Source organism: Megalopta genalis, chromosome 2, assembly GCF_051020955.1.
Source record: "Megalopta genalis isolate 19385.01 chromosome 2, iyMegGena1_principal, whole genome shotgun sequence".
NCBI lineage: Eukaryota > Metazoa > Arthropoda > Insecta > Hymenoptera > Halictidae > Megalopta > Megalopta genalis.
In genome coordinates, this window is record NC_135014.1 from 12,590,009 (window position 1) to 12,613,531 (window position 23,523).

The following is a 23,523-nucleotide window of genomic DNA, read 5'->3' on the forward strand; positions in this document are numbered from 1 at the left end:
TAATATCCAACCGTCGGGCAAAGGTCACAAACAGTCACGATGGAACAATATTCCAAGTATATACACATTGTTTCGAATAGACTGCGGATCTCTAGGGAAAATAAAAATTCTCAACCACGACGAGCAGAAGTTCAGCTTCATTCTGAACATTTTTAGTAAGTTAGTGATTTAGGATTGTTAAATTGGTATCCTGCATTTATTGTATCTGCAGCCAGGAAATTCAAAAAATTCTGAAATTTTGGGAATACGTAGATATAATATATTATATAGATATATTATAGATAATAATATATTGCAATAATATAATGTATTATATATAATAATATATTACAATAATATAATGTATTATATATAATAATATATTACAATAATATAATGTATTATATATAATAATATATTACAATAATATAATATATTATATATATTACACAATTTTTTTCTCTCGGCTAAATTTACTTTAGAGTGAATTTCCACCCCCTTAGGGGCTGGAAACGAACCCCCGAATATTCGATTATTTTTTATTTCCTTGCTATAACTCGCGAACTATGCAAAATAGGAATACAGTCTTCGAACAAGAGTCGCAGTCTATTAGCAACTGTGGCAAGAATCGAGATTGAAATTATAGTTCTGTTTAACATTTCAGGCCCTGCGTGTAATACGGTCAAAGAAGTAGGAAGATTCATAGCGCCGGAACGTACAGGTGCAATGTAAACGTGAACGTTCGAACGTGTTCACGCGTAAACCGCTGTTCCTTATAATCGTAACTCAGTTTCGTGTTGGCATCTCATTGTTCATCGAACAGTCGCTAGCTCGACAGTTGTGTAATCGTGCGTGGAAGCAATCGGGCGGGTATGTAGTCAAGAATTCATGCACCGGAGAATAGTGTTGTATCGAGTGTTAAATCATTCTATGGGCAACGCAATAAGGTCGTACATTCTGTTCAGGAATGGAAAGGTTTTATCAACGACGGTGGAATTTCGTCCGACTTGCAACGTCTTTGGACGGGTCATTGCCAAAAGGGAAGTGGTTGGGTGCAACTTTTAAAAAATAAACGAAAAGAAAAGAAGGTCTACAGACGGTCAAATTGAAAGGCATAAAGGAACTAACGTGTAGAACCTCGTTTATATTTCCACAAGCAACAGAATGTGAGCATCGACATTGATTTATCGAAATGATTTTGAGAAACTCTTACTGAAGATAGGGGTCGAATAAAAATGTATTTTAATAAATTGAGAACAGTACTGTAACAATCTCAACTATACTCTAACAACGAGAACAGTTTGCGAAGGTAGCTAATAAACCTGCATTATCCAAATTGCCTTTGTCTTCTGAAAGCTTTAGATGAACTAGTCGCTGTTCCGCCGTTTCTCTCAACGTTTGATGCAATTTGATCAATTACAAGACTCAGAAATTAAATAAAAACGTATTTCATCTCTCAACTATTCCACTAACAAATCGAAGACGATACTCTAACGGTATCAAATTCTTCCAACATTCCTGTTACTTCATGTTTCATCCGTTTTTGCCATAAATACACCGAAGTCCACGGTAGAACAATGTCAGCCGCGGTAGCTAATTCATCATCGTAGCTGTCCTATCCCGTGAAATCGAAGATCTTAAACGAGGCTCTGCTCTAATTCGGTGACTCTAAGAAAGGCCGTGCCTAAGAAACCGACGTTCAGTATCGAAAAGCGTGTCGGCGCGTTGCTTCGCCAACCGGTATCATGCAAAAAAAGTTAGCGTAACTACGGGGCTTGCAATTACCAGGACCACGTTAGTTTAGGAGAGCAGGGTGAGACGAGTGATGAGGGGCGATGACGGTGGTGGTATTTTTTTTTGGTGGTGTATTGGTGGTAGTAGTGGTAGTGGTGGTGGTAGTAGTTGATGGTGATTAGGGCAGCGCACAATGAGCAATTTATTGCTCGGCTAGATTTCCGTTCGGATCCGAATATTCATCGTCCTCCTCTTCCGGTTCCTCGTAATCCGTTTCAGCTGGTTCGGGGCCGTCGATGGCTGACACCGAGGTGATGATGGTCTGCTAATCATAGGCGAGAATCCGAGCGATCTAGCTTGATCTTACAACATTTACAACGTTTACAACGCCTGCAACCGCGCGTCAACGTTCACGGTTGTTCGCCGACGCAGTACACGTCTCCGTTGTTTAACTCGATAATCGAGCACCGTCCCCGTGAAAAGTGTTCGTACACCATTTAAAACGCTGCTTCAAGACGTTATTTTAATCATTAAATATTTACAACTAGAGACATCTTTTAATATTTAAAGAAAATTCGCGTTATTCGGCCCAGTTAAGAAAAAAATACTTGTCGCGTTTTAAAAGGTGTCCGTAGACGACCGTAGATATCAACGAAATTTTATCATTGGTTTTCTCGAAGAAGATGGACAGATCTGAACGAAAAGAGACGCGACGTCGTCTCCTGTATTAATTTCATACCGGTTCCACGGAAGGAAAGAAAAAAAAAGGTACATACGAACGAAAAGAAATGCGACATCGTCTCCGTATTAATCTAATACTGGTTTCCTCGAAGAAAAGAGCTAGATCCGAACGAAGAGGAATATGGACAGAGAAAAAGATTGGATTACCTGAGATGGTCTCGATCCGCATCCGGGTAACGGCAATCCGTCGGGACCTGTTGGACAGGGTGCGTCGAGTCCCGGTACACCTTGTTCTCCCGTGTCGCCTTTCTCGCCCTTCTTACCGCGTTTGCCCTCCGCCCCCTGCGTTCAGACACAAGAATGCTTTTTCATGGAAATGACGTAGGCAGCGAGCGTCTGTGCAAACGTGCAAAAAAGGCCAGGCAGAAGAAAGATTCTCTCTATGCACTATACAGTATCGAACTGTGCAGAGTCCGCAATTGAGCATGAACGTCTAACAGAGGCGTTGAGGAATCTTTTGCTCGACTACTCGAAAATCGCTACGGAATAGCTCGGCCTATGCTCGGCTCAAGTTCGGCCGAAATTCTACACGAAATTTCCCTCGGCCATCGCTTTCAGAGACTTCTAAACAGCTAAACAACATTGATCCGACCACAAGCGTCACACGGTCCCGATCTCAACGAAAGTATGGCGAGTCGACGAGTTACACGCTGGTGGCAGCATACGGATCTACAAGATGGATCGAAACGAACGGCGTGGTCAACGTGGAGAAACTGAGAATGAGGGTGTGCGAGATTATGGCGTTTGTACAGCCGCTCCGCAAAGCCTTCGTAAATTACCGATTCCGGACGAATCGTCGTCGATCTTCGATAAACCGTTCACATTCGAACCGTTATAATTTCGCGAAACGAGATTGTACGACGACGAACCTGGACTCGTTTTGAAGCTCGAAGCTTCTGCGCTTTCGCCGTGCATCGTTCATTTTCCTGCGGCACGATCTCAAACGATACAGCGCGCAGAACACGGAGACGCGCGCCGCCTTGCAAATCTTACGGATTGAAACGTCTGTGTATGCATCAGGAAATTTTTCTCGCGACTGATCTTAACGCGGATTTGTAGATTGAAGCCTCCTCTCTGCAACGATCCCTTAAGCTTTGTCGCACGATTTTCCTTAGTCACTTTGCCGAGCTTCGAACGAAAGCTGCGCCTCGCAATATACACGATGGCTTCGCGCGACGGAACCTGTTCCCCGTCTCTGTTCCATAAAATGTCTAAAAAAAATAGTTCGTCAAGTTTCAAGATATCGTTGCAAAGAGGAGATTTCGATCTTCAAATCCATGATGGACGCGTTCGTCGAAAAAATTCGTCGACGTTCTTGGAGACGCTTCAATTTGTATCTCTTCAATTCCACCAGTAAACCTGTGTCTTCTGTTTCCTCCCCTTCGCATATCCTGTACAAGCATACTGGAGGAAAATGAACGATACATATGAAAAGTGAAAGCCTCGAGCTACAAAATGAGTGCTAATTGATCGTTGTGCAATTCGTTTTACCGCGATCATAACAGTTTCAATATCAACGGTCCGCCGAAAACTCGAAATTTCGCGCACAGAGATTTTCTGGAGCCGCTGTACATCGTCGGAAGTACGCGCGGCAAAGCTGATTCGGACACGCCGACAATGCCGTCAACAATAACGAAATTTGCTCGATTAAATCGCCGAATCAATCCGCGGACTCCGATCAAATTTTCGGCCGTGTCCGAACCAGTTTTTTCTGCTTCCGTTCGATTGTTCCGTTCCGTTGTCTCTCACCGAACAGTGATTCACGCATCACGAAGCCGTGTTACGCAGGTCGATAGCGAACGTGAAAATTAACGTAGCCTGCGTCTTTACGAACAGCGGTGATTCATTTGTCACGGCAGCCTTGGACGCAATAGTGCGGCGACGGTAACGATCGCGGAGCGAAGCGGCGACGAGCAACCGAGGCGATCAACAACGGCTACGACGGTAATGATAAATGAGAAATCGTGGCGGCGCAACGTCGATGGTACAACAGTATCATTTCGTCGTGATACACGTCCGGGCGAATCCGTATTAACGTCCACAATAAAACCAGCCTGATTGGAATCGTAATTTGCTTGCCCGATTATTTTTAAATTAATAGTCGAATTACGTCAATACTTACAGGTAGTCCTATATCACCTTTGTCTCCCTTCTGTCCCTAGAATTGGTAGGCCAAAGAATTTATTCTGGTTCGTCGCTTCTTTTTCCACATGCACGGTGTTCGATGCGTTTCTGATCGTATTACGCGGCCAGCTAGATACATCAGTTACGACCTTCTCTCAATGCAATAACGCCGCTACGATCGTCGACGCGTCGAACGAAGTGTAAGGTAATTAGACTAAAATCGGTCGGTTATTTTGGAGAGCAGTGTGATTAGCGGATGTTAGAGAGCCCCCCGTTGTTCTTTTTGGAGTTTAGTGATCATGGTCTGTGTTCTTGAGATAGGAGATTATGCGATTTTTTCTCTGTTCCGTTAAGCGAAACTGCTTCGAGGAGCGTTTTCAGTACGAGGTCGTCCGATACGGTTTTATATGGTTCGAAGGAAGCTATACTGACACAAGAATCACGCGTGTCAAAGTGATTGCTACTGCGATGATCGACACGTGTAATTATCCTGAGGATTTCTATGGAGAATGAACAGTGTCTGCATTAATTGTAACATACAGGAAGTACATAAACTTTTGAAGTACGTAGACGCGTATTTAACCGTTCCTTAATTACATTTTAGTGAGTTGAAAATAATGCAATAAGTGTTTTATAATTTTCTAAGTGCATCTACTGTCTTGTAGTTGATCTACTCATTTTTATTGTAATAAAAGGGTTGCTAGAGTGTTCTGTATTATGTAACAAATGTTTGCTGTGAGTAAAAATTATCATTATGATTCGTGTCTACATAATTTATTTTCACGTTGAAAATAAATGCTGTTCCTATAACAATTTCCTAAAATTTTATATTATATTATGATCATTTTCTAAATAAAAATCTATTCGAAAATGAGGAAAATTCTGACAATTTTACATGGCCCGCTTTATTCGAATGCCGGCACGTTTTACGTTAAAATCACGTTCGAACACGATCGATTTCTAATAAGTAAATTCCAACGAAAATTCAGCGAGGCTAACCTGCTCGTCCGAGTTTCCGCGAAAGCGAGTTTCAATGCACTTTGACCGCGTTGCAAATATCGAAATTATTCCTTTTACGATCACATATTTATTGAGATATATACGAATTAAAGCGGCTCCCTGGTTAATTATGCGGATCACGTTGAAATCGAATTTCGACTAATGCCGACATCTTGGCCCATCGATTATCGGAATTACCAAATTGACGTTGACCCTCTTAGGGCTGTATTGATCACCGCTCAAAATACATTCACGTCAATTCGATATAATGCACGCGTATCGCTCGGCGAGCCTAAAAGTTCTCGGTAGTACCATGATTAAACCGCAGACTTTCATGCAAAATAAACATTTTCATCAATTTCAACGCGAACGAGCCATAGCATCATTTTATTTGTTCTCGTAATCATTGTAATGATTTTAATACCGAATCTTCTATCTTATACTGAAATTAGTACATCACGTTCTCAGTTTATTTTTATGTACGTGTATGTGCGAGTATTGAACGTATTGACAATAAGTTCGATAACATTCGAACAGAGTAATGTGATTCGTGATTGTTGAAAACTCTATTATTAGCGTAATCCTTGATGGTCGAGAGCATGGCAATTTGTGTAACGAAAGAATTATGGCTTGAAGCGTTCTTGATATCGAATGACCTTGTACTATGCTTTGTTAACACTGTTTCGATAAGACTGAATACAGTTATGACACAGTTAAGCCACCATCAGCTAACAGACGAGTGTTTTTTTCCCTGATATCGAGAATCGTGATCTGGATAATTATTTACTTTAGCGGCTCTTCTCAATTTGAGCTATTTTAATGCTTCACTAGATTGTTCTTCTTTTTTAGTGTAACTTCTGTTTTGGTACAATCCTTTTTTTCAATCGTGAATTCGTCATTAAATTACTTCTCGAGATTAATATTTGCTGAATTCGATTTACATTAATTTTGTATGCCCGAATAAAACATTCGGATAATTGTAATAATAATTTATTTTGATCAACGGAGGAAAGTCCTCGTGTTACGATGATTATGGCAACATGTCGCAGAAGTAGCATATCGAAAAGAAGAAAAGACAAAAAAAATGATAAAATTAAAGGAAGACAATAAGTCGAGATGATTAAATCGATCAAAACAATGGAGAAAATAATGGAAAATAACGCAGTACGAGATCGCGAAAGTAACAAAAAATAAGACTAGAATAAATAGAAAAAACATGAAAGGTACGATGAATTAAAAAATAGAAATTAAATTAAAAAATAGAGATAAAAACTGAAGAGATAGAAACTAGATTAAGAAATAGAAATCAAGAAGAAAATCAAAGAAACGAGAGAATGCTAATCAACGTCGTCAATCGTCGTAAGAATCATTATCACTGTAGAACGTTAAAAAAACGCTAGCAAAATAGCCGGAATTGAGAAAAACCACTAAACCCATTGTGTCTGCGTGCACCGAATCGAAGTCCCTTTGTAAGTACGTTTTAACACTCGAACGGCGGACGAATTATTTATCGATTTGCTGAACCAGCAACCATCGTTAACGGATCAGAAACCGCTTGGAAGCAAACGTGGTATACACTTTTAACGACTGGTCTCTATTCTGTTCGACTAAAAAGCGGCGGACTACGAGAAACAACCGAGAAGATGGATCCTGGCATCCGTCGTTTGTGCGCCAAGGATCGTTTTTGTTCTGCTGCTGATATCGCAGCTGGGATCTGTTTAAGCAATGATTTACAAATCAATGTTGGAACAGTTAGGGGACTGTTGGAACAGTTAGGAGACGGTTGCAATATTGTCAATTAAAAGCACGAAGACCAACGAAGAGCAAGAAACCAACACCCGAGTGCCTAAAATTGAAAAGTGAGCGTCTGTTTTAGCTCGTGAATGTTGGACAAGACAAATGGATTGACGAAAAGTATTGTTCTCAGACGAATCGAAGTTCAATCGCATCTCTTCCAAGTGATCGCGATACGATGGAAGGAGATTATCCGGAGAAGATTTGCAACTGGAGTGCATTTTACCGATTTCCTTCTTTCTTTCTTTTCGTTTTGATCTTTCGTTCGCTACTGTAAATAGCAGATCAGTTTAAGATGATTCACAAGAGACAGTATTTACTATGCAAATCGGTAAAAATTTGTTCTAGCTCTTTAACGAACTAAAACTGTGAGGCAAGAGTACAGTAAATTCTCTCTAATTGACGCTCACAGATTGCGCAAAAGTGTTGATTTTGCTAAAATCAGATTGAGTCTTGCGGCTCGTTTTTATAATTATCGGCAATCGGTAATTATAAGAATGAGATGCAAAGCTCGAATAATTGTATCTCCTCTTTATAAATTGTCCATTTTTTTGTGTACAAGCTGAGCGTCAATTAGAGAGAATTTATTGTACCTATTGTGGAACGCTTTCCAGGAGATTATCATCGATTTCGTTGCAACTCGAAAGTGTTCTCGTTGAACATTCATACTATTGTTCGATGTCTCGATGTTTCCAGACAACGCAATGAGCTCTGAAATACTTATTTAACCCCTCCTCTGTCACGCAGGGTCAAAACGTTCCACATTCGTTTCCTTTTTTAAAGTAATCTCGAGCTAAATTGTACGAAATCGCGTGAAATCGAATTTATCCTTATAGCACGAAGTTAAATGAAAACCGTGTATAAAAAAATGCTATCTGATGCTATCTAAGAATTGGTTGCACTATAGTAAATCTTGTCTTCGCTATTGTGTTCTCGAATTTTCGTTACTGGCACAGAGAAAAAAATATTCAAAAACGATACGTTTAAAAAAATTGTTTCGATCATTCCAAGCAACGGCAAAATTAAAAAATATTTCAAGAAAGTTATTACATTAAAAAAAAAAATGCGAATAATTTTTTCCTGTTATTATGCTAAATCTCGTCTTTTCTATTATATCGTTTAACAAATTGTTGCAATTTCGTGCATCTTTCGCGAACGTTCCGAAGACTCGCAACCGAATTCGCGCATTTTCCGAATTCCTTTCTTTCCCGTCTTAACCTATAGTCCGCCACCGTAAACTCCGGGTCGATATGGACCCGCAGCCCGCCGTCCGAGTGTTAACAGGGACATCGAACTCTACAGGAAAGTTTAGATAGTGTCCCGGGTGTGAGTAAGGAGGGTGGGAGGGAGGGGCGCGGTACACGGAGTCCCGTTCCCTCCGGTTTCATGCGAAAGAAGTAAAAGAGATGAATTTCGGAGCAGTTCCCGGGGTAGATCAGGCAGATGTATCGTCGTTACCCCGGGTTGGTTAGACTGCGTCGCAGTCACACCAAGGAACGAGCGATAATCGAATGCCACTATACCTCCATGCCAGGAATTCCAGCCGTACCCTGGGGACAAACAGAATACATCGTTTTGGCATTTCCACAGCTGTATAATCGAATTCGAGCCGAACGGGGTGTCGTTTTCTACGCAAATTCTTAACGATCGCAGACATCTCGGTTGACAAAAGCACACACGACTGTTTTATAGTGACGTTGAGGAATCGTGTCTGGATAATCGTTTACTTTAGTGGCTTTCCTCAATTTGAGCTATTTCAGTACTACGATTTTGTAAATAATCGGTAGATCTAATTTTGCCATTTTTATCAAGCAATATGTATACGTTAGTCTCGATTAGGGCTCGGGAATTCTGGTGTTAAGGTTAGAGATTGAGCTGTATATGTATATGTATATTTATATTATTTGATAAAATAATGAATAAATAATGATATATATATATATATATTTATATATCAGATGTTTTTACTATTCGTTTAAAAATCGGACGTTTCATATGCATCAATGTGATACTTGACATAACCGTCTCGGCAGGATCCTTCAGGAACGATAATAAAATAGCCAGAATTGAGAAAAACCGCAGTACCAATGTGTCTGTGTGCATCGAATCGAATGCGTTTATATAAACTGCAAGGGCATCGAGCAGAGTGTTAATAATCGAAACCATTTTCTAAGCACGTTTTAACACTCGAACGGCGGACGTTCTTGGCAATAATATAGCTGAGTATGCTTGGGTATATTTGTCAATCATTCATCAAATTATTCATTAATTGTTCATTAATTATTTACGATTTAAGTATCAATTATTTACCATTTAAGTGTCAATTATTTAGCAATGATTTTCGAATCACTTATCAATTACTTAGCAACTACTTATCAATTATTTAGCAATTACTTATCAATTATTTATCTATTATTTAGCAATTATTTATCAATTATTTATCAATTATTTATCAATTATTAATCAGTTAATTCGGAATTAACTTTTGTGCAGCTCGTTTCACAAAATGGGGACTTTTTTCTTCGCAGTGAGAAGTTTCATTATCGCGTTCAAAGTAATAAAAGAATCGCTTGTCACTCGTCAATCATTTAATATGACAGAATATTTTACGGAATATTTTGACAGAATATCTAGAAAACACGTAAACATCAAACATTTCCGATGCAGCGATATATTCCGTCGCGGTTAACAGATCGAAGACCGACCTTCTCATTCTGATCGACTAAAAAGTGGCAGACTGCGAACAACAACCGAGAATACGGGGTCCCCGGATCCGTCGTTTCCGCGCAAAGGATCGTTTTAATTTTGCGACTGATATCGCAGCTGCAGCATTTACAAACCGATGTTGGAACAGCTCGAAGGCAGTTGCAACATTTTCAATTAAGTGCACGAAGACCACGTAAGAAGTCCGTACCTGAGTATCTAAAATCGAAAAAACAAGACTCGTTCGATCGTATCGGAATTCAATCGATGATGTTCCATCGTGTTTCTTCCAAGTGATTATGATACGTGATTTGCAACCAGAGCGCATTTTACCGATTTCGTTCGTTCTTTCTTTTCGTCTGAATCTTTTCTCTAAATCGAGCTAGAAGGATTCACGGGAAACGTTATTTAGGTAAAGATTTGTTCTAGCTTTTTTTTTCACGATGTAACTGTTCCGTTATTCGAACACTCGTGTTTCCTTGATTACTCGGGGTAATCGAGCCTCTACTGTATTCAGTGAGCCAAACTTTGTTAGGACACAGGAGGTGTGAGGATGTTACGATGCAAATATTCTACAGCTCCTGGAAAACGTATTCGAACACTTTTTAACCAGCTGGTCGTTGCAATCTCTTTGAGAAGCATGCAAGTTACTGTAATTGTAAAAATTGTTTGTTTTTTTTACACACTTTCTCTATACATTTTTATAAAGTATATCATTTAATAAAAAACATCATGCATATATCTTTCTCGAAACTGGACTAAATGACTCGAATTTTTTGGAGACGTTACAGTGACTAGTTTTGTCGTACAATGACCGAAATAATTTCTCTTAATTTCGTTATTACTCGTATTAACTTTTTCATCGCAGCTTATAACGATAATTAAAATTTTTGTTATCGGCACAGATAAAAAAGTTCAAAAACGAGAGTTTCAATTCTCTCCGATCATTCCAAGTGCAGTAAATTCTCTCCAATTTTCCTTCGGCTTTTAAACAAAAATCGACAAACTGTCGACAATTGGTAACCATAAAAACGAGCCGCGAGGCTCGAATAATCAGCACCTCCTCTTCCCAAATTGGCCATTTTTCGTTTACACGCTGAAGGAAAATTGAAGAGAATTCACAGCAGCAGCGAATTTGGAAAACGGTTTTCAAGAAAGTGATCGCATTTTAACAAATGTTCGAATACTTTTTTCCCGTGGATCTACGAAATCTCGTGTTTTCCATATACAGTAATGTCTCCCTAATTGACGCTCAGATTGACCACAAAAATGGACAATTTGGGAAGAGGAGCCTTGCGAATTCGAGCCTTGGGACTTGCTTTTATAGTTACCGATTGTCAACGATTATAAAAACATGGTGCAGAGCTGGAATAATCGTATCTCCTGTTCCCAAATTGTCCATTTTTCTGCACAATCTAAGCGTCAGTTAGGAAGACATTACTGTACACCGTTTAACAAATTGTCCCGATTTCGCGCGTCTTTCGCGAACGTTCCGAAGACCTGCAGCCAGAGTGCATTTTACCAATTCCTTTCTTTCCCGTCTTAATCTATCGTCCGCTACCGTATACTCCGGGTCGGAATGGACCCGCACCCCGCTGTCCGAGTGTTAATAGGGACATCGAACTCTACGGGAAAGTTTAGATAGTGTCCCGGGTGTTAGGAGGGGGAGAGGGACGCGGTACACAGTTCCGTTCCCTCCGGTTTCATGCGAAAGAAGTAAAGAGATGAATTTCGGAGCAGTTCCCGGGGTAGATCAGGCAGATGTATCGTCGTTACCCCGGGTTGGTTAGACTGTGTGTCGCAGTCACACCAAGGGACGAGCGATAATCGAATGCCACTATACCTCCTTGCCAGGAATTCCATCAGTACCCTGGGGACAAACAGAATACATCGTTGGCATCTCGACAGCAGTATAATCGAATTCGAGCCGGACGGAATATCGTTTTCTACGCAAATCCTTAACGATCGGAGACGCTCGAAGTTCTACCGAGGACGTCGATTTGCGAGAGAACATTCGACGTTAAAGGCTGCCATGAAATATCGTCGCGAGCAAACTTTCTGTCACGTCTACAACTCGATTCTAATTTAGGGGATCGTTCGCTTCGTTTTCCATCGATTTGGGGCGCTTTCTCGAATCTTTTTCTTTTTCGCAAATCTTCCGGCCTCGAATTAAAGACGGAAAAACATAGTTGAACACGTGAACATGTTGACTGCCAAGGCTATTCTTGAAGAATCTGTTCTGGACGCTACTAATTAAAACAGTAAATAATAATAGTAATAAGTATAAAGTAATAGATATATATTTTTTGTTAGTGATGGATCTTTAAAAATGTCCACAATATTTTAGTGTAACACTTTTGTATAATAAAAATTCTAGTAACGTTCAATTTGGTCAGTGTGTTGTATTAAAAATGAACGTTATAACCTAGTTAAAAATTAGTGTCAGCTATATGTGACTGACGCGGCACTCAACGTGTTAATGGCGGGTGTATTTTAGTTGAGAAGAAATTTTGAAACGGGGTCGCAAATGGCGAACTAAATTCGTCTAAATTTGATCATAGATTTGCTTCGAATCGATTTTAGCGCGCGTTCTTATACGGTTTTCGAATTTTTATTCTGTTTTGTTCTTTTCAAATTGTTGTTCTTCGTTATGCTTTGTCCTTTTTTATTTCGTTCTATTCCCCTTTCAAATATTTATTCTTTTTCATTCGCTTGAATTTTTTATTCGTTTCTATTCTCTCGAAATTTGCATTCGTTTCAAACGTTTTCGAATATCTGACGGCTCAAATTGAAGCCGAAAGAACGGGCTTAACAATACGTTCATTCCGCTTAAAAAGAAATTATGGAATCACGTGACAAAATGTGACAAAATAACGATCGTTAACCCGCAGAAAAATGGCTCTATGCTAATGAGAAATGTTCGAAAGTTTGAATCGATTTTAGAACACGTTCTCGTCGATGCCTTCGAACTTGCGGGAGCCCGAATTAAAGCTGGGAGAGCGTACTTCGTGATAGACTCATTTTGGTTGGAAGAAAAATTCGAAATCGTGTCCGGAAATCGATAAGTTCCGATCGATAGCAGGCCGAAGAATGGCTGAATTTGAAGCGATGCTTCGTATTCATTTTATCGTGCATTTCCGTGAGAATTTGCAGACGATAAAATAATCAGAAAAAAAATATATAAAAATGATATAAAGATTCAACAGCATCCAGAATTTCGTATAAAATTCGCACGAATCGAAATTTCATCCATGACAGCCTCTAATAGTCGAACATTATAAGATCTCGAAATTTAATTAATTTCCTATTTAGTGTCTCGCATAATAATATTCTAGGCGAGCCGTTCGCATGTTCGCACGCACAATCGACAGTTCCGTTGATTACAAACTAGTCCCTGGAACCACGTTTATACAAATGTTTAACCGTAAGCTTCGACAGCGTTCTCTTTTAAACGTTAACTAGAGCGTATCGGATTTTCGAAGCGATCGAGAAACATTGCACCGCCGAAAAATTTTTGTACATTGTTTCCGCCGACGTACGGACAGAACGGTACGTAAAACTTTTGCTCCTAAAAAACCGTCGATACATTTGAAGCGATGGTGATTCGATTTCCACACGGTGGAATTTTCGTGCTGCGACGGCGAGTATGATTTCGTTACTCTATACCGCCGATGCGAATTGGAAAAGGAATTTATATTCAACGGAGTTCTGGTTGTAGTGCGAACGAGAATTGTCTGACGCCGTGCAAAAGAGTATGTATGGCAACGCGAATGCCCGGCTCCATCGGTTCGTTACAAATTTGATGAATTTCAAATGCGGCGAGAAATTAGATACATCGACGTATCGTTTTCACGATTTTCGTTCGGACAATCATCGAGCAAGTTGTTTCGCGAGTCGAAATTTCGAAGAAAAATCGTGGCAGCGATGTCGGTTCTCAGGATCCTTCGTCGTTTCTTCGACTGTATTTTTCAACGCACTCTATCTGAACAGTTCTTTTATAAACCATAACGAAACGTGAGAAAATTTCAGCGAACCGTCGAAAAGCAGATAGTCGAATGACAATATTTATTCCCTGGGTCTGAGTGGACCCGAGCCCCGCCGTCCGAGTGTTAATTTATTTTGAAGAATTCATTTGAAATGCAATCGTGGTAATAAACAGTTCAATATGCTCGTTCTTTTTAATTGCATTGCGTATTATATAATTATATATATATTTACTTGATATTCTTTTCGCTTCGCAAAATAAATCAACGGTTTCTTCAAGCTTCATTTGAATTTGCAATAACAATGGAACAGCGATATATTTACTCGTTACATTAATCGTTGAAGGAATTGTTAAAATGACATCAAACTTTTTATCGGAAAATCGAACAAGTATTTAGTATAAAAAGTAGTATAAAAATTAAAGGGTACCAAATAAAATGTAATTATATGTTGATTTCATCGAATAGAACGTTACAGCGTTGATAACTTATTTTCCGAAACGATTGCGTACAATAATTTTTCAATAGCGTAGAACACTCACAGGTAGTCCAGATTCCCCTACTTCTCCCTTCGCGCCTGGTTCCCCTTGTGCACCCTGTAAATACGAACGATCATAACGAATACTGCACTGCATATGATACTAGCTCTGACAAACAGTTCATGGTCGAGTACGATGACATGAAACTACCTAAACGCGGAGCGATATTTTACAGCTACGGAACACTGCAATATTTGAGAGAGCCGAGATACATGATAGCAAATAATAGCGAAACAACAGAGACTTTCGTTTATTATCATTAAATTGCAAATTTGATGCATTTAGAACAGAATAACATATATATAAACATATATATATATATTTATTTTATAAAAAATTCAACGAAAAATATTTTTATAATTTTTATTGCACTTTATTATCAGGATTATTATCGGGATCACGATAGACGACAAATAAAAAGTGCAAAAACATTATATTACAGATCAGCACATGATTCTAGATGAACGATTTATTGTATTTTACTTTTTGCTAATGTATGAGATAGTCAAAATGGAATTTAATGGAAAATTATACAATATATGGAAAATTAAGCTGTTGCTGTAAAATAAGATTGAAATACAATATTGTGAAGACATTATGAGAATATGTACTACCTCTATCGTAACTGTCACTCGACGAACTCGAAATTCGACCGGTAATTTAGAGAATACTGGATTCTCCTCTCGTGGTACGATTTGCAATTTTTCAGAGCCAGTTTTTAAAAATTATTCGATCAAGTTTTAGAAAGCTTTTGGCCAGTTTTTAGAAACCTTTTAGCCAGCTTTAGAGAGTTTTTAAAAGGTCTACAGCCGCTTTTTTAGCCAGCTTTTAAGGCCGATTCAATAGAGTAGCATGCCTAGAGAAGTGTCGACTAAATTATTACTTGATTAGTGTTCGCGTAAATTATTTAACACTTTATTTACCGGAAGCCTATTAACAGGCTTTTCAACAATTGAACTACTCTAAGAAGCTGGATAATTTTCTTCTAAACAGTTTCAAAAAAACTTGTCACATAAACGTTAATCTGAATAACTTAATTGATCAAGGATGAGATTACAGTAGCTTTTGCATAATTTTTAAGCTCCGAACAGTTGATCTTCGACTTCAAAAAAACTATAAGAAAACTACCGCTAGATAAAGCGTCGAGTAACCTGCTGTCAACACAGAATAAGTTAGCAAACCACTCGGCGCTCCCCTAAATGACTAGCCGCGTCTGATCCGGCTTTCGGCCAATTTTTGAAATTGACCGACCAGTGAAATTGTTTCCGGCCAGTTTTTAGTTCGTTTCCAGCCGGTTCGAAGCGTTCGACCGAGCACCGTTCGCCAGGGCTAGTATCGGTCGCGGCAATAATATACCGTGAAACTCTCAGCCAGTTTCTAATCTACGCCCGAAGTACGAGCTCAACGGGTGGAGCGTAGAAATGGCCGATCCGAATTTCGTAAATATAAGAGGTACGATTAAACGGGTCGCCCCGAGGATTGCTCACCTTCATGCCGTCTAATCCTGCTGTACCCTGAAAGGTAGAGGAAACCGTGTCAGATTCGTTGTTATCACCTGACGATTAATTGGTATCGAGTACGCCGGTTTTTTATTGTTATTATCATTATCTTTTTTTTTCAATAGTCATGTTCGTATTACTGAGGAATGTTCGTTAGACGCCCTCTACATCGTCATTCGCAGCGACATTGTATCCTGCCAGGCTCTGCGTTTTCTCTACGGAAACTCTGATCGACGCTGAACGAAATCTTTATATGCAACTATACATATGTAATCTGATTATGTATGTATACATATCTTTTCTCATTGATAGTGCGATTCGTCTCGTAACTAGAAAACCGTCGCCGAATTTTCAGATTTTATACTTAGGAGTTGACATGATAACGAATGAAATATGTTCGAGATCGTATTGAAAGAGATGACGTGTATTTTTGTTTATTCAGCAAAAGACATTTTAGAGCAAAAGACTGATTCGTCAGGGTTTCATAATTATAATCAGGCCTGCAAAGGTCGCTTTAAAAATAATTATATACAATATTCATTGTACTGATTGAATCATTTATCATACGCGATTTATAAATATTGTTTAAATTAAAATAAAAATTTACTATTTATTTCATTTCATTTTGCGTCGAATTTTTCTGTGTAATGAAGTGCTCTATTTTGTATAATGAACTGTTCTGCTTCTCTTTGTTCTCACCGAATTCGTCGCTTTTTGGAAAAGCATTGTTCTTCAATCTCAAATATCGCATACTTCCTTCATTAAAATATGTACTGAAATGCATAAAAACTGCAAATTTCTGGCTGATTTTACAAGCTACGAGACTACGATGACTCGTCTCCCGGCGAATGCCCCGACGGATGGAAAGAAACGGCCGACGAGCGAGGCAGAAGTACAACCGAAGGGGCGTGTTAGGCAAAAGGGAGAAGAGAAAGAAAGGGAGCTCTCGATCGAGCCCGAAGAAACACGCGGAAGAATGTAATAATGTACAACGAACAAAACGATGGCGCAGGACGTACCGGCAATCAACTGTGTTATTTATCGTTGTGGTTACAGCAAATCAACACGTCTGTTAATTTCTCTCTTTTCGGTTGTTCTTGTTGTCGGTCGTGTTAGAATCGATTGTTCGCGGAAGGAGCAGAGAGCGAGTTCGCGTTCGTTCGTGGTTAAACAAAGTGGAGAACCAGGAGAGAAATGAAACAACGAACAAACGAACAGAACCACGGTGTGTCGGAAGGAGAGGCGGACCCGCGGTTCTCTCGCCACGCGCCGCAAAATTTCTCTCGTGCTGCTTCCGCGTTTACAAGTTTGCTTCCACGAGTTCCCGCGAGCGGCGCTGGTGAGACATCGACGCGTTACTTTTTCCAATTACATTTCTGCAAGTAACAGTAATTACGAGATACGGTTATTATCAGTCTCGCGGCTCGTTTTTACAGTAACCGATCGTCGACAACTATAAAAACGAGACGCAGCGCTCGAATAATCGTATCTCCTCCTCCCAAATTATCCACTTTTGTGCGCGATCCGAGCGCTAATTAGGGAAAAATTACTGTATACCGTCTCATCGGCGGCGCTGAAGTCTCGCTGGACACCCAGCGGACAATCTCGGAAGCAAACTGTCCCAGATGGCAGCAGCAGCGACGAAGTCCGCGTCTCCTTCTCGCACCGTGAACAGAATAGAACGAATGTAGAAGAAGTACAAAACAAAATAGATATAGAAGAAGAAGGAGAAGTAGAAGAAGAAAAAGAAGAAGAAGAAGAAGAAGACTGGTGGTGTTTGTCGCAGAGAACATTAGTCGTAAAAAAGAATGGTCGTCGGATCGCAGCCTGAGGCAAAATGCAAAGCGGTATATATCTATATATATAATTTGTCCACTACAAGATATGTGAAGCGTTGAAGAATACTTCGATCGAAGGGCATCGTATAGAAGCAAAGGATACAGGCACATGCACATTCTGTTTATTAATTGGGACAATGTAAAACAAAATCTTCTGTTAAAGACTCAGAGTTATTTCATATACGCAAGAGTTCCGTCGTCGTTATTCTTCTCTGCAGGCTTTCTCTCGTTAATTACCAAGCGCGCCACGTTTTACAATCCACTCACGCATACGCACGCAACGAAAATCAATTAAAAATCATATATACATACATATATATATATATATATATATATATATATATATATATATATACATATACATATATATTATATATATATGCTGTTCCGCATACCTTTTTCTTTTATGCTTCTCTCTCGCTCTCTCTATCATGCACGTCTCTATATGTGTGTACACGACACGATCCGATATCCGCGTTCATATACATACATATATATTATGTATATAATGTATACACGTTTGTACACGCACACGTATACACAAACGGCGCACGCAGTAATTATTACGCGTGCGGGCGAAATTAATGCTCGTTTAGTCCCGCGGAGCCGCGGTCGAGCACGTCCATTGTAACCGGGCTGTGCACGTTCACAAATATAATGTATGCTTTACTCGCATAAACGTCGAACACCGCTAACGAAGAGCTTCGGCTACACGAAAGCTCCGCGTTTTATCGCTTATCCTGCGTTATCCTTACTCGAACTATGTGTGTCTCTCGCAATTTAACGCTACGTATGTTCGTGTGTGTGTGTGTGTGTGTCTCTGTGTTCTCTGTTGTGTGTGCGAGTGTGTCCTGTGTCTGCTTGTTTTTCCCTTTTTTTCCGTTTCCGACTCTTCTGTGTCGTTCCTCTCGTTTCTGATTAGGGTGCAAACGTGGGAGGAAAGGGAGATTCTTCTCGAGGCCGAACCGGAACCATACGTTCGCGTCCGAACCATAAGTTCGCGCCGATATTATACTACACTGTACAATTTCGTGTTCCTCGTGCTGCTCTCTTTCTCTCTCACTCGCTCTCTCTCTCTTTCTTTTTCTCTCTCATTCACACACTCTCGCTCTCTCTCTTGCTCACTCTCGCTCACTTTCTCTCTCTCTTTTTCTCTTTCTCTCTCTCTCTCTCTCTCTTTCCTTCTAATTCTCTCTGTAATCCTCTCCCTCGGTCGCGGGAGAGCGAACGACATTCTCCGCATGCCGCAAGTGATTAGGCTCGCAAACTACCGTGATTCGTTCACTTGCATTCGCAGCCGTGCATCGTGCATCGCTGCCGCTGATACTAATACTGTGTGCTCCTCGCGATCGGATATCTTCGATCTTCTATCTCGACCGAACGATCTCTACCTTGATCGGACGATCCTTCGGCCTGCGTCGAATGATTTTCTACGTTGCGTCGAGCGAGCTTCTAGCTTGCGTCGAACAGACTTTTTTTTCACTTTGCAACGTGCAAGCTCTTTAGCTCGCGTCGAACGATCCTTCATTTCGCATCGAACGATCTTTTAGCTTGCGTCGAAAGGTCTCTTTCGGCACGCATCGAACGATGTTCTAGCTCGCATCGGACGATCTTCTATCCAGATCGAGCGAGTCGGTTCGATTCACCGACGATCGAATACGAACGGCTAAGTCTAGGCTCTCGTTGCCACGAGAATTGCTTTATACGAGTGCGATTTACGGACACACGCTATCGGCAGGGGTCGGATTATGCCAGGAATAAAATGCCGATTTTCTACTGTCATCTTTCCTGCGAAATACTGCTTGAACACTTTGAACACGCCACTCGTTATTGATAGTTGATAAGAGCGGGGAAGTGTGATTATAAATTTTGAATTGATTAGAACGTGATTATAAATGTTGCAGTTGAGAGATCATTCTTGAGGTCACATTTCTGGGGATTTTTTTTCTAGGTAGTTGGTACTTCTTTTCGATGGAAGGGCAAGTGACCTTGTTACCATCCTGAGTACCAATAATTAATGCCTCGATTGCTATGCCGACGAGCACAAAAATGTCATAAAATTAGATTACTTCTTTTTTTATCAAAGCGAGCATTCGGTTGGTTATCGTGGTTAATGGACGTTCGTTAATCATTTGTTCAGTTGTCGAAGTTAACGGGCATCATTTGTAATATTATTGCTTTAATTATACTCGTTTCTTTTTGTTATACTCAAGGCAGTACGAAAAGGCCAGGATATTTAATTAAATTGTGCAGTGTTTGGAAAAGTCATCCGTGAAATTTGGAAAAATACGACGAAAACTTGTTTTCGTTTTCCTCCGACGTTTTTGTGAATTATCGACAATAAGCGAGATATTTCAGCGAAACACTCCGCGTATTAACATTTGTTTATAACATGGGGTCGACCATTGTTTTCAAGATAATTCTCTCGAATTTGATTGCAACATTTATATCATTTCCGATAGCAATTTGAAAAGTGACGACAGCACGACACGTTTATAATTAGTGAATGCTAATTAATGTCCGAACGCGTTACGTCGACCAGCACGCAGACAGCTTTAAGATAAAAAGCTGCTGGTTTTAATCGGGACTTTGTACTGCATCCATGTTGCATCGTGTTTCGAGTAACGAAAATTTCGTCGATCATTCGAAATCGTCGTCGAATTGTTTACAGCGAAACAATGAACGACGAGAAATAAAAGTGTTCCAGTATTCGGTAAGAAAGGCCGACAGCGAAAACGGATATTATTTGTGAGATGACCCGAGGCTTTCCGAAGAGCTTGCGCAACAGAAAACATGCGGCCTCTGAAAAGAGTCTAATAGTATTATTTATTAGAATTATTCGATCACTAATTCAACATCGAAACGTACTATAAAATTATGTGCGTCATATTGTCGTAATTGGAGTGTTCGTTCACTCCGCCGTGTCATAGAAAACGTTTCCAATTCGAGTCGATAAATGCCGCAAAGCTGGAAGAGTTGTGAAACTAAAACGAACTATAATACTTCAAAAATAGAGTTTTCTCCAGCATGACGTAGCGTGTCTATTCGTTAGCAATAATTTGGTTGCCCTTTGATGGGGTCGAACGACGAACGAATTGCGAGATAAGCGCGTTTTAAAAGTGAAAATTGCGGTACTGAAAATGGAATGATTCTGTTCGAAAGAATAAATTGATAATGTAGAACAGAAAATTGTTCATCTGAAATCTCGTCCTCGAACAGATTACTAATTTCTGGCTGATTACGGCTGGCAGAAACGACAGGAGACTTTTCAGATTGCAAAAATAATTAAAAAAAGTGTAGAACACGATTTTTTGGTTTGAGACTTCGTTTTCGAAAAGATCGAGTCTCGATCTACGAGAATTTCTTCAAAAGCGAGGTTCAAGCGAAAAAATTGTGTTCTCTATTCTTTTAGTTAGTTACTTATCTACTTATTTACTTAGGCCAACAGATGAATCATTTTTTATTCTGTTTTCTTGGATTCGGCTTTCTGTAAAATCATTCCTTTCTCTTCTGTTGCACGATCTTCTCGACACTTGACACAATTCTTTTCTAATCGTAACTTTGAATTGAATGGTTTATTTGATTCTGGATCGTTTTTGTAAGAACTATAGTATACTAACGTGGTTAGTATTCACTGCGAATTTATATAGAAAATGATCTTAATACATTGCAAAAAATTAGAGTTACAGAGACGTTCGTTTCGCTTCCTAATCATTTAATTAATTTGAAAATCATGCAGCCGTATTTTGAAATTTTCTAAATCTTTTTGAAGTTTTCAATACTTTGCGTTTGATGCACCGATATTTTTTATAAATGAAGTGACGACTATAAAAAAATATGACAGCATAAAATGACTGTATAAAAATTTAAAAAAAAGGAAAGATTCGCACGATCTAAATCGAACTGATAAATTAACTTATAGACAGAAAATTCGAAATCGGAAAGGCAGACTTTCTCACGGAGTATACATATAGACACTGTCTATACAATAAATTATACGTAACGAGCTATGCTAAAATAACAATTAATCTTGCATTTCATTTTCGTGTAACAAAGCAGGGAATTTCTTAGCTATAAAAAAAAGTCAGCGAACTAAGTACCAGTAAAATGGAGAACACATAATATCAGTCTTAAAATAGTCGGCAATGCAGTTATACCAACAACAATTTCATAAACCATTATGTTTGCACAAGTGTCTACAGCAACCATAATTCCGTCATCCTTCAACTTCAATTTCTTCGATTTTAATTTCTCAAGCATACTTACGGTACCTTAATTAACATACACGAAGCGTTCTATGGGGAAAGAAACATTGGCTTTCCGATATATTCATAGAATCATTTTCGGTTGTACAATTACGGAGACTATACGTATGCTCTACTACTTTCAACAGCTTTTCTACTACGAACAATATTAAATAAAATTTTGCCTTCAACGCGTTGATACATACTTCGCTGTATAGTTGTTCACCTATGGCGATGTTGAGACGAAATCAACGAGACGGGAGAAATACGATTTTCTCATCGCATTGAAATGAGTGGACCGCGGATTTTTATTCGAAATCAAAATTGCGAACAGCAGTTTCAAGTCGCAGAAACTATGTTCGCGTTAATTTCGTGCCTCGATAATTTCGATTAGCTGAAAATATTGCAATAGTAAATCAAAAGTCGTCTAATGCTTTTGATCTACTCGTTTTCCTCCTAAACGCATAAAATCCGCAGTCCAGAAATGAGAGATTGAAACGAATTAAATACCAAATTAATTAATCAAATACCAAATTAAGCCTCAGAAACATTGATTCAGTCTCAACTCTTGCTAAACGTATGATAAGCTACGAATATAAAAGTCATTTTTACATAAAAAATGTCAAATATTGTCACTTCGTAGGGCCCTCTTAATTATTTGTAAGGAAATCCTGTTTACATTCGCAAACGATAAAAATGATTGAGTTCGAACAGTTTAGGCTCGTTAGTGCCGCAGAGTATTGTTCGACCGATGCACTATTTTGTCGTAACTTCGGACAGAGGAAAAGTGGTCGAAATTATTTGACACGCACTTTCTATGCTGGTGAGAATTAAAGCGAGATTATTGCAACGCAGAAAGTTCAAGTGATGATTGAAAATACTAGAAATTTGGACAGTATAGAGGAATTATTTTCGAGGATATAAAACGTTATAATAGAAAATACAATAAATAGATTTTTCACTTTTACGATATAAAAAGAATCTTCTCAACTATTATATTATTCAATTATTAATAGATTAATCGAATTCAATTACGCAAACCTGTTCCATTTTCCATTTACATTAAATTCAATCATTTCCCACTTGCCAAATTTCCAGTATAATTCCGTCTCTCGAAGACAAATCATTGAAACGATACAAGCGTAAAATGATTTCATCTACTTTACCTCCATAGTGAAGTTCCATTACAAAATGGCGTATCAGCCTGTTAACGTTCCCCGTGGCCAAAAATCTGAAACTTCTCCTACAGTGCTCTCATAGCACGGATCGATTCCATTCCGAATTATTCTGCGAACAGAAGACACATCTAGGGCCTATAATAATTACTATCGACTCGGGATGGCAAT

At 39.3% G+C, this 23,523-nt stretch overlaps 1 protein-coding gene and 1 long non-coding RNA gene across 21 annotated transcripts in view; one reads left to right on the forward strand and one right to left on the reverse strand.

Moving 5' to 3' along the window:
* Positions 1–23,523, reverse strand: part of LOC117227218 (uncharacterized) — a 286,153-nt gene that overhangs the window by 1,745 nt on the left and 260,885 nt on the right. For 9 of the 20 annotated variants that reach the window (XM_076518501.1, XM_076518517.1, XM_076518511.1 and 6 more), the window contains 7 exons: positions 16,084–16,110; positions 14,600–14,653; positions 11,918–11,944; positions 8,895–8,921; positions 4,577–4,612; positions 2,602–2,736; positions 1,765–2,038 (listed from right to left, as the gene is read on the reverse strand). In XM_076518501.1, coding sequence (XP_076374616.1) covers positions 1,916–2,038; positions 2,602–2,736; positions 4,577–4,612; positions 8,895–8,921; positions 11,918–11,944; positions 14,600–14,653; positions 16,084–16,110 — 429 coding nt within the window. In that variant the 3' untranslated portion in view covers positions 1,765–1,915. Of the gene's footprint in view, positions 1–1,764; positions 2,039–2,601; positions 2,737–4,576; positions 4,613–8,894; positions 8,922–11,917; positions 11,945–14,599; positions 14,654–16,083; positions 16,111–18,033; positions 23,465–23,523 lie in introns of those variants that run through there. The other 11 variants (XM_076518502.1, XM_076518516.1, XM_076518508.1 and 8 more) reach the window with 11 other exon arrangements.
* Positions 353–1,439, forward strand: LOC117227222 (uncharacterized). Its single transcript, XR_013032643.1, has 2 exons — positions 353–849; positions 945–1,439. It is a non-coding gene; the product is annotated as an uncharacterized LOC117227222 (long non-coding RNA).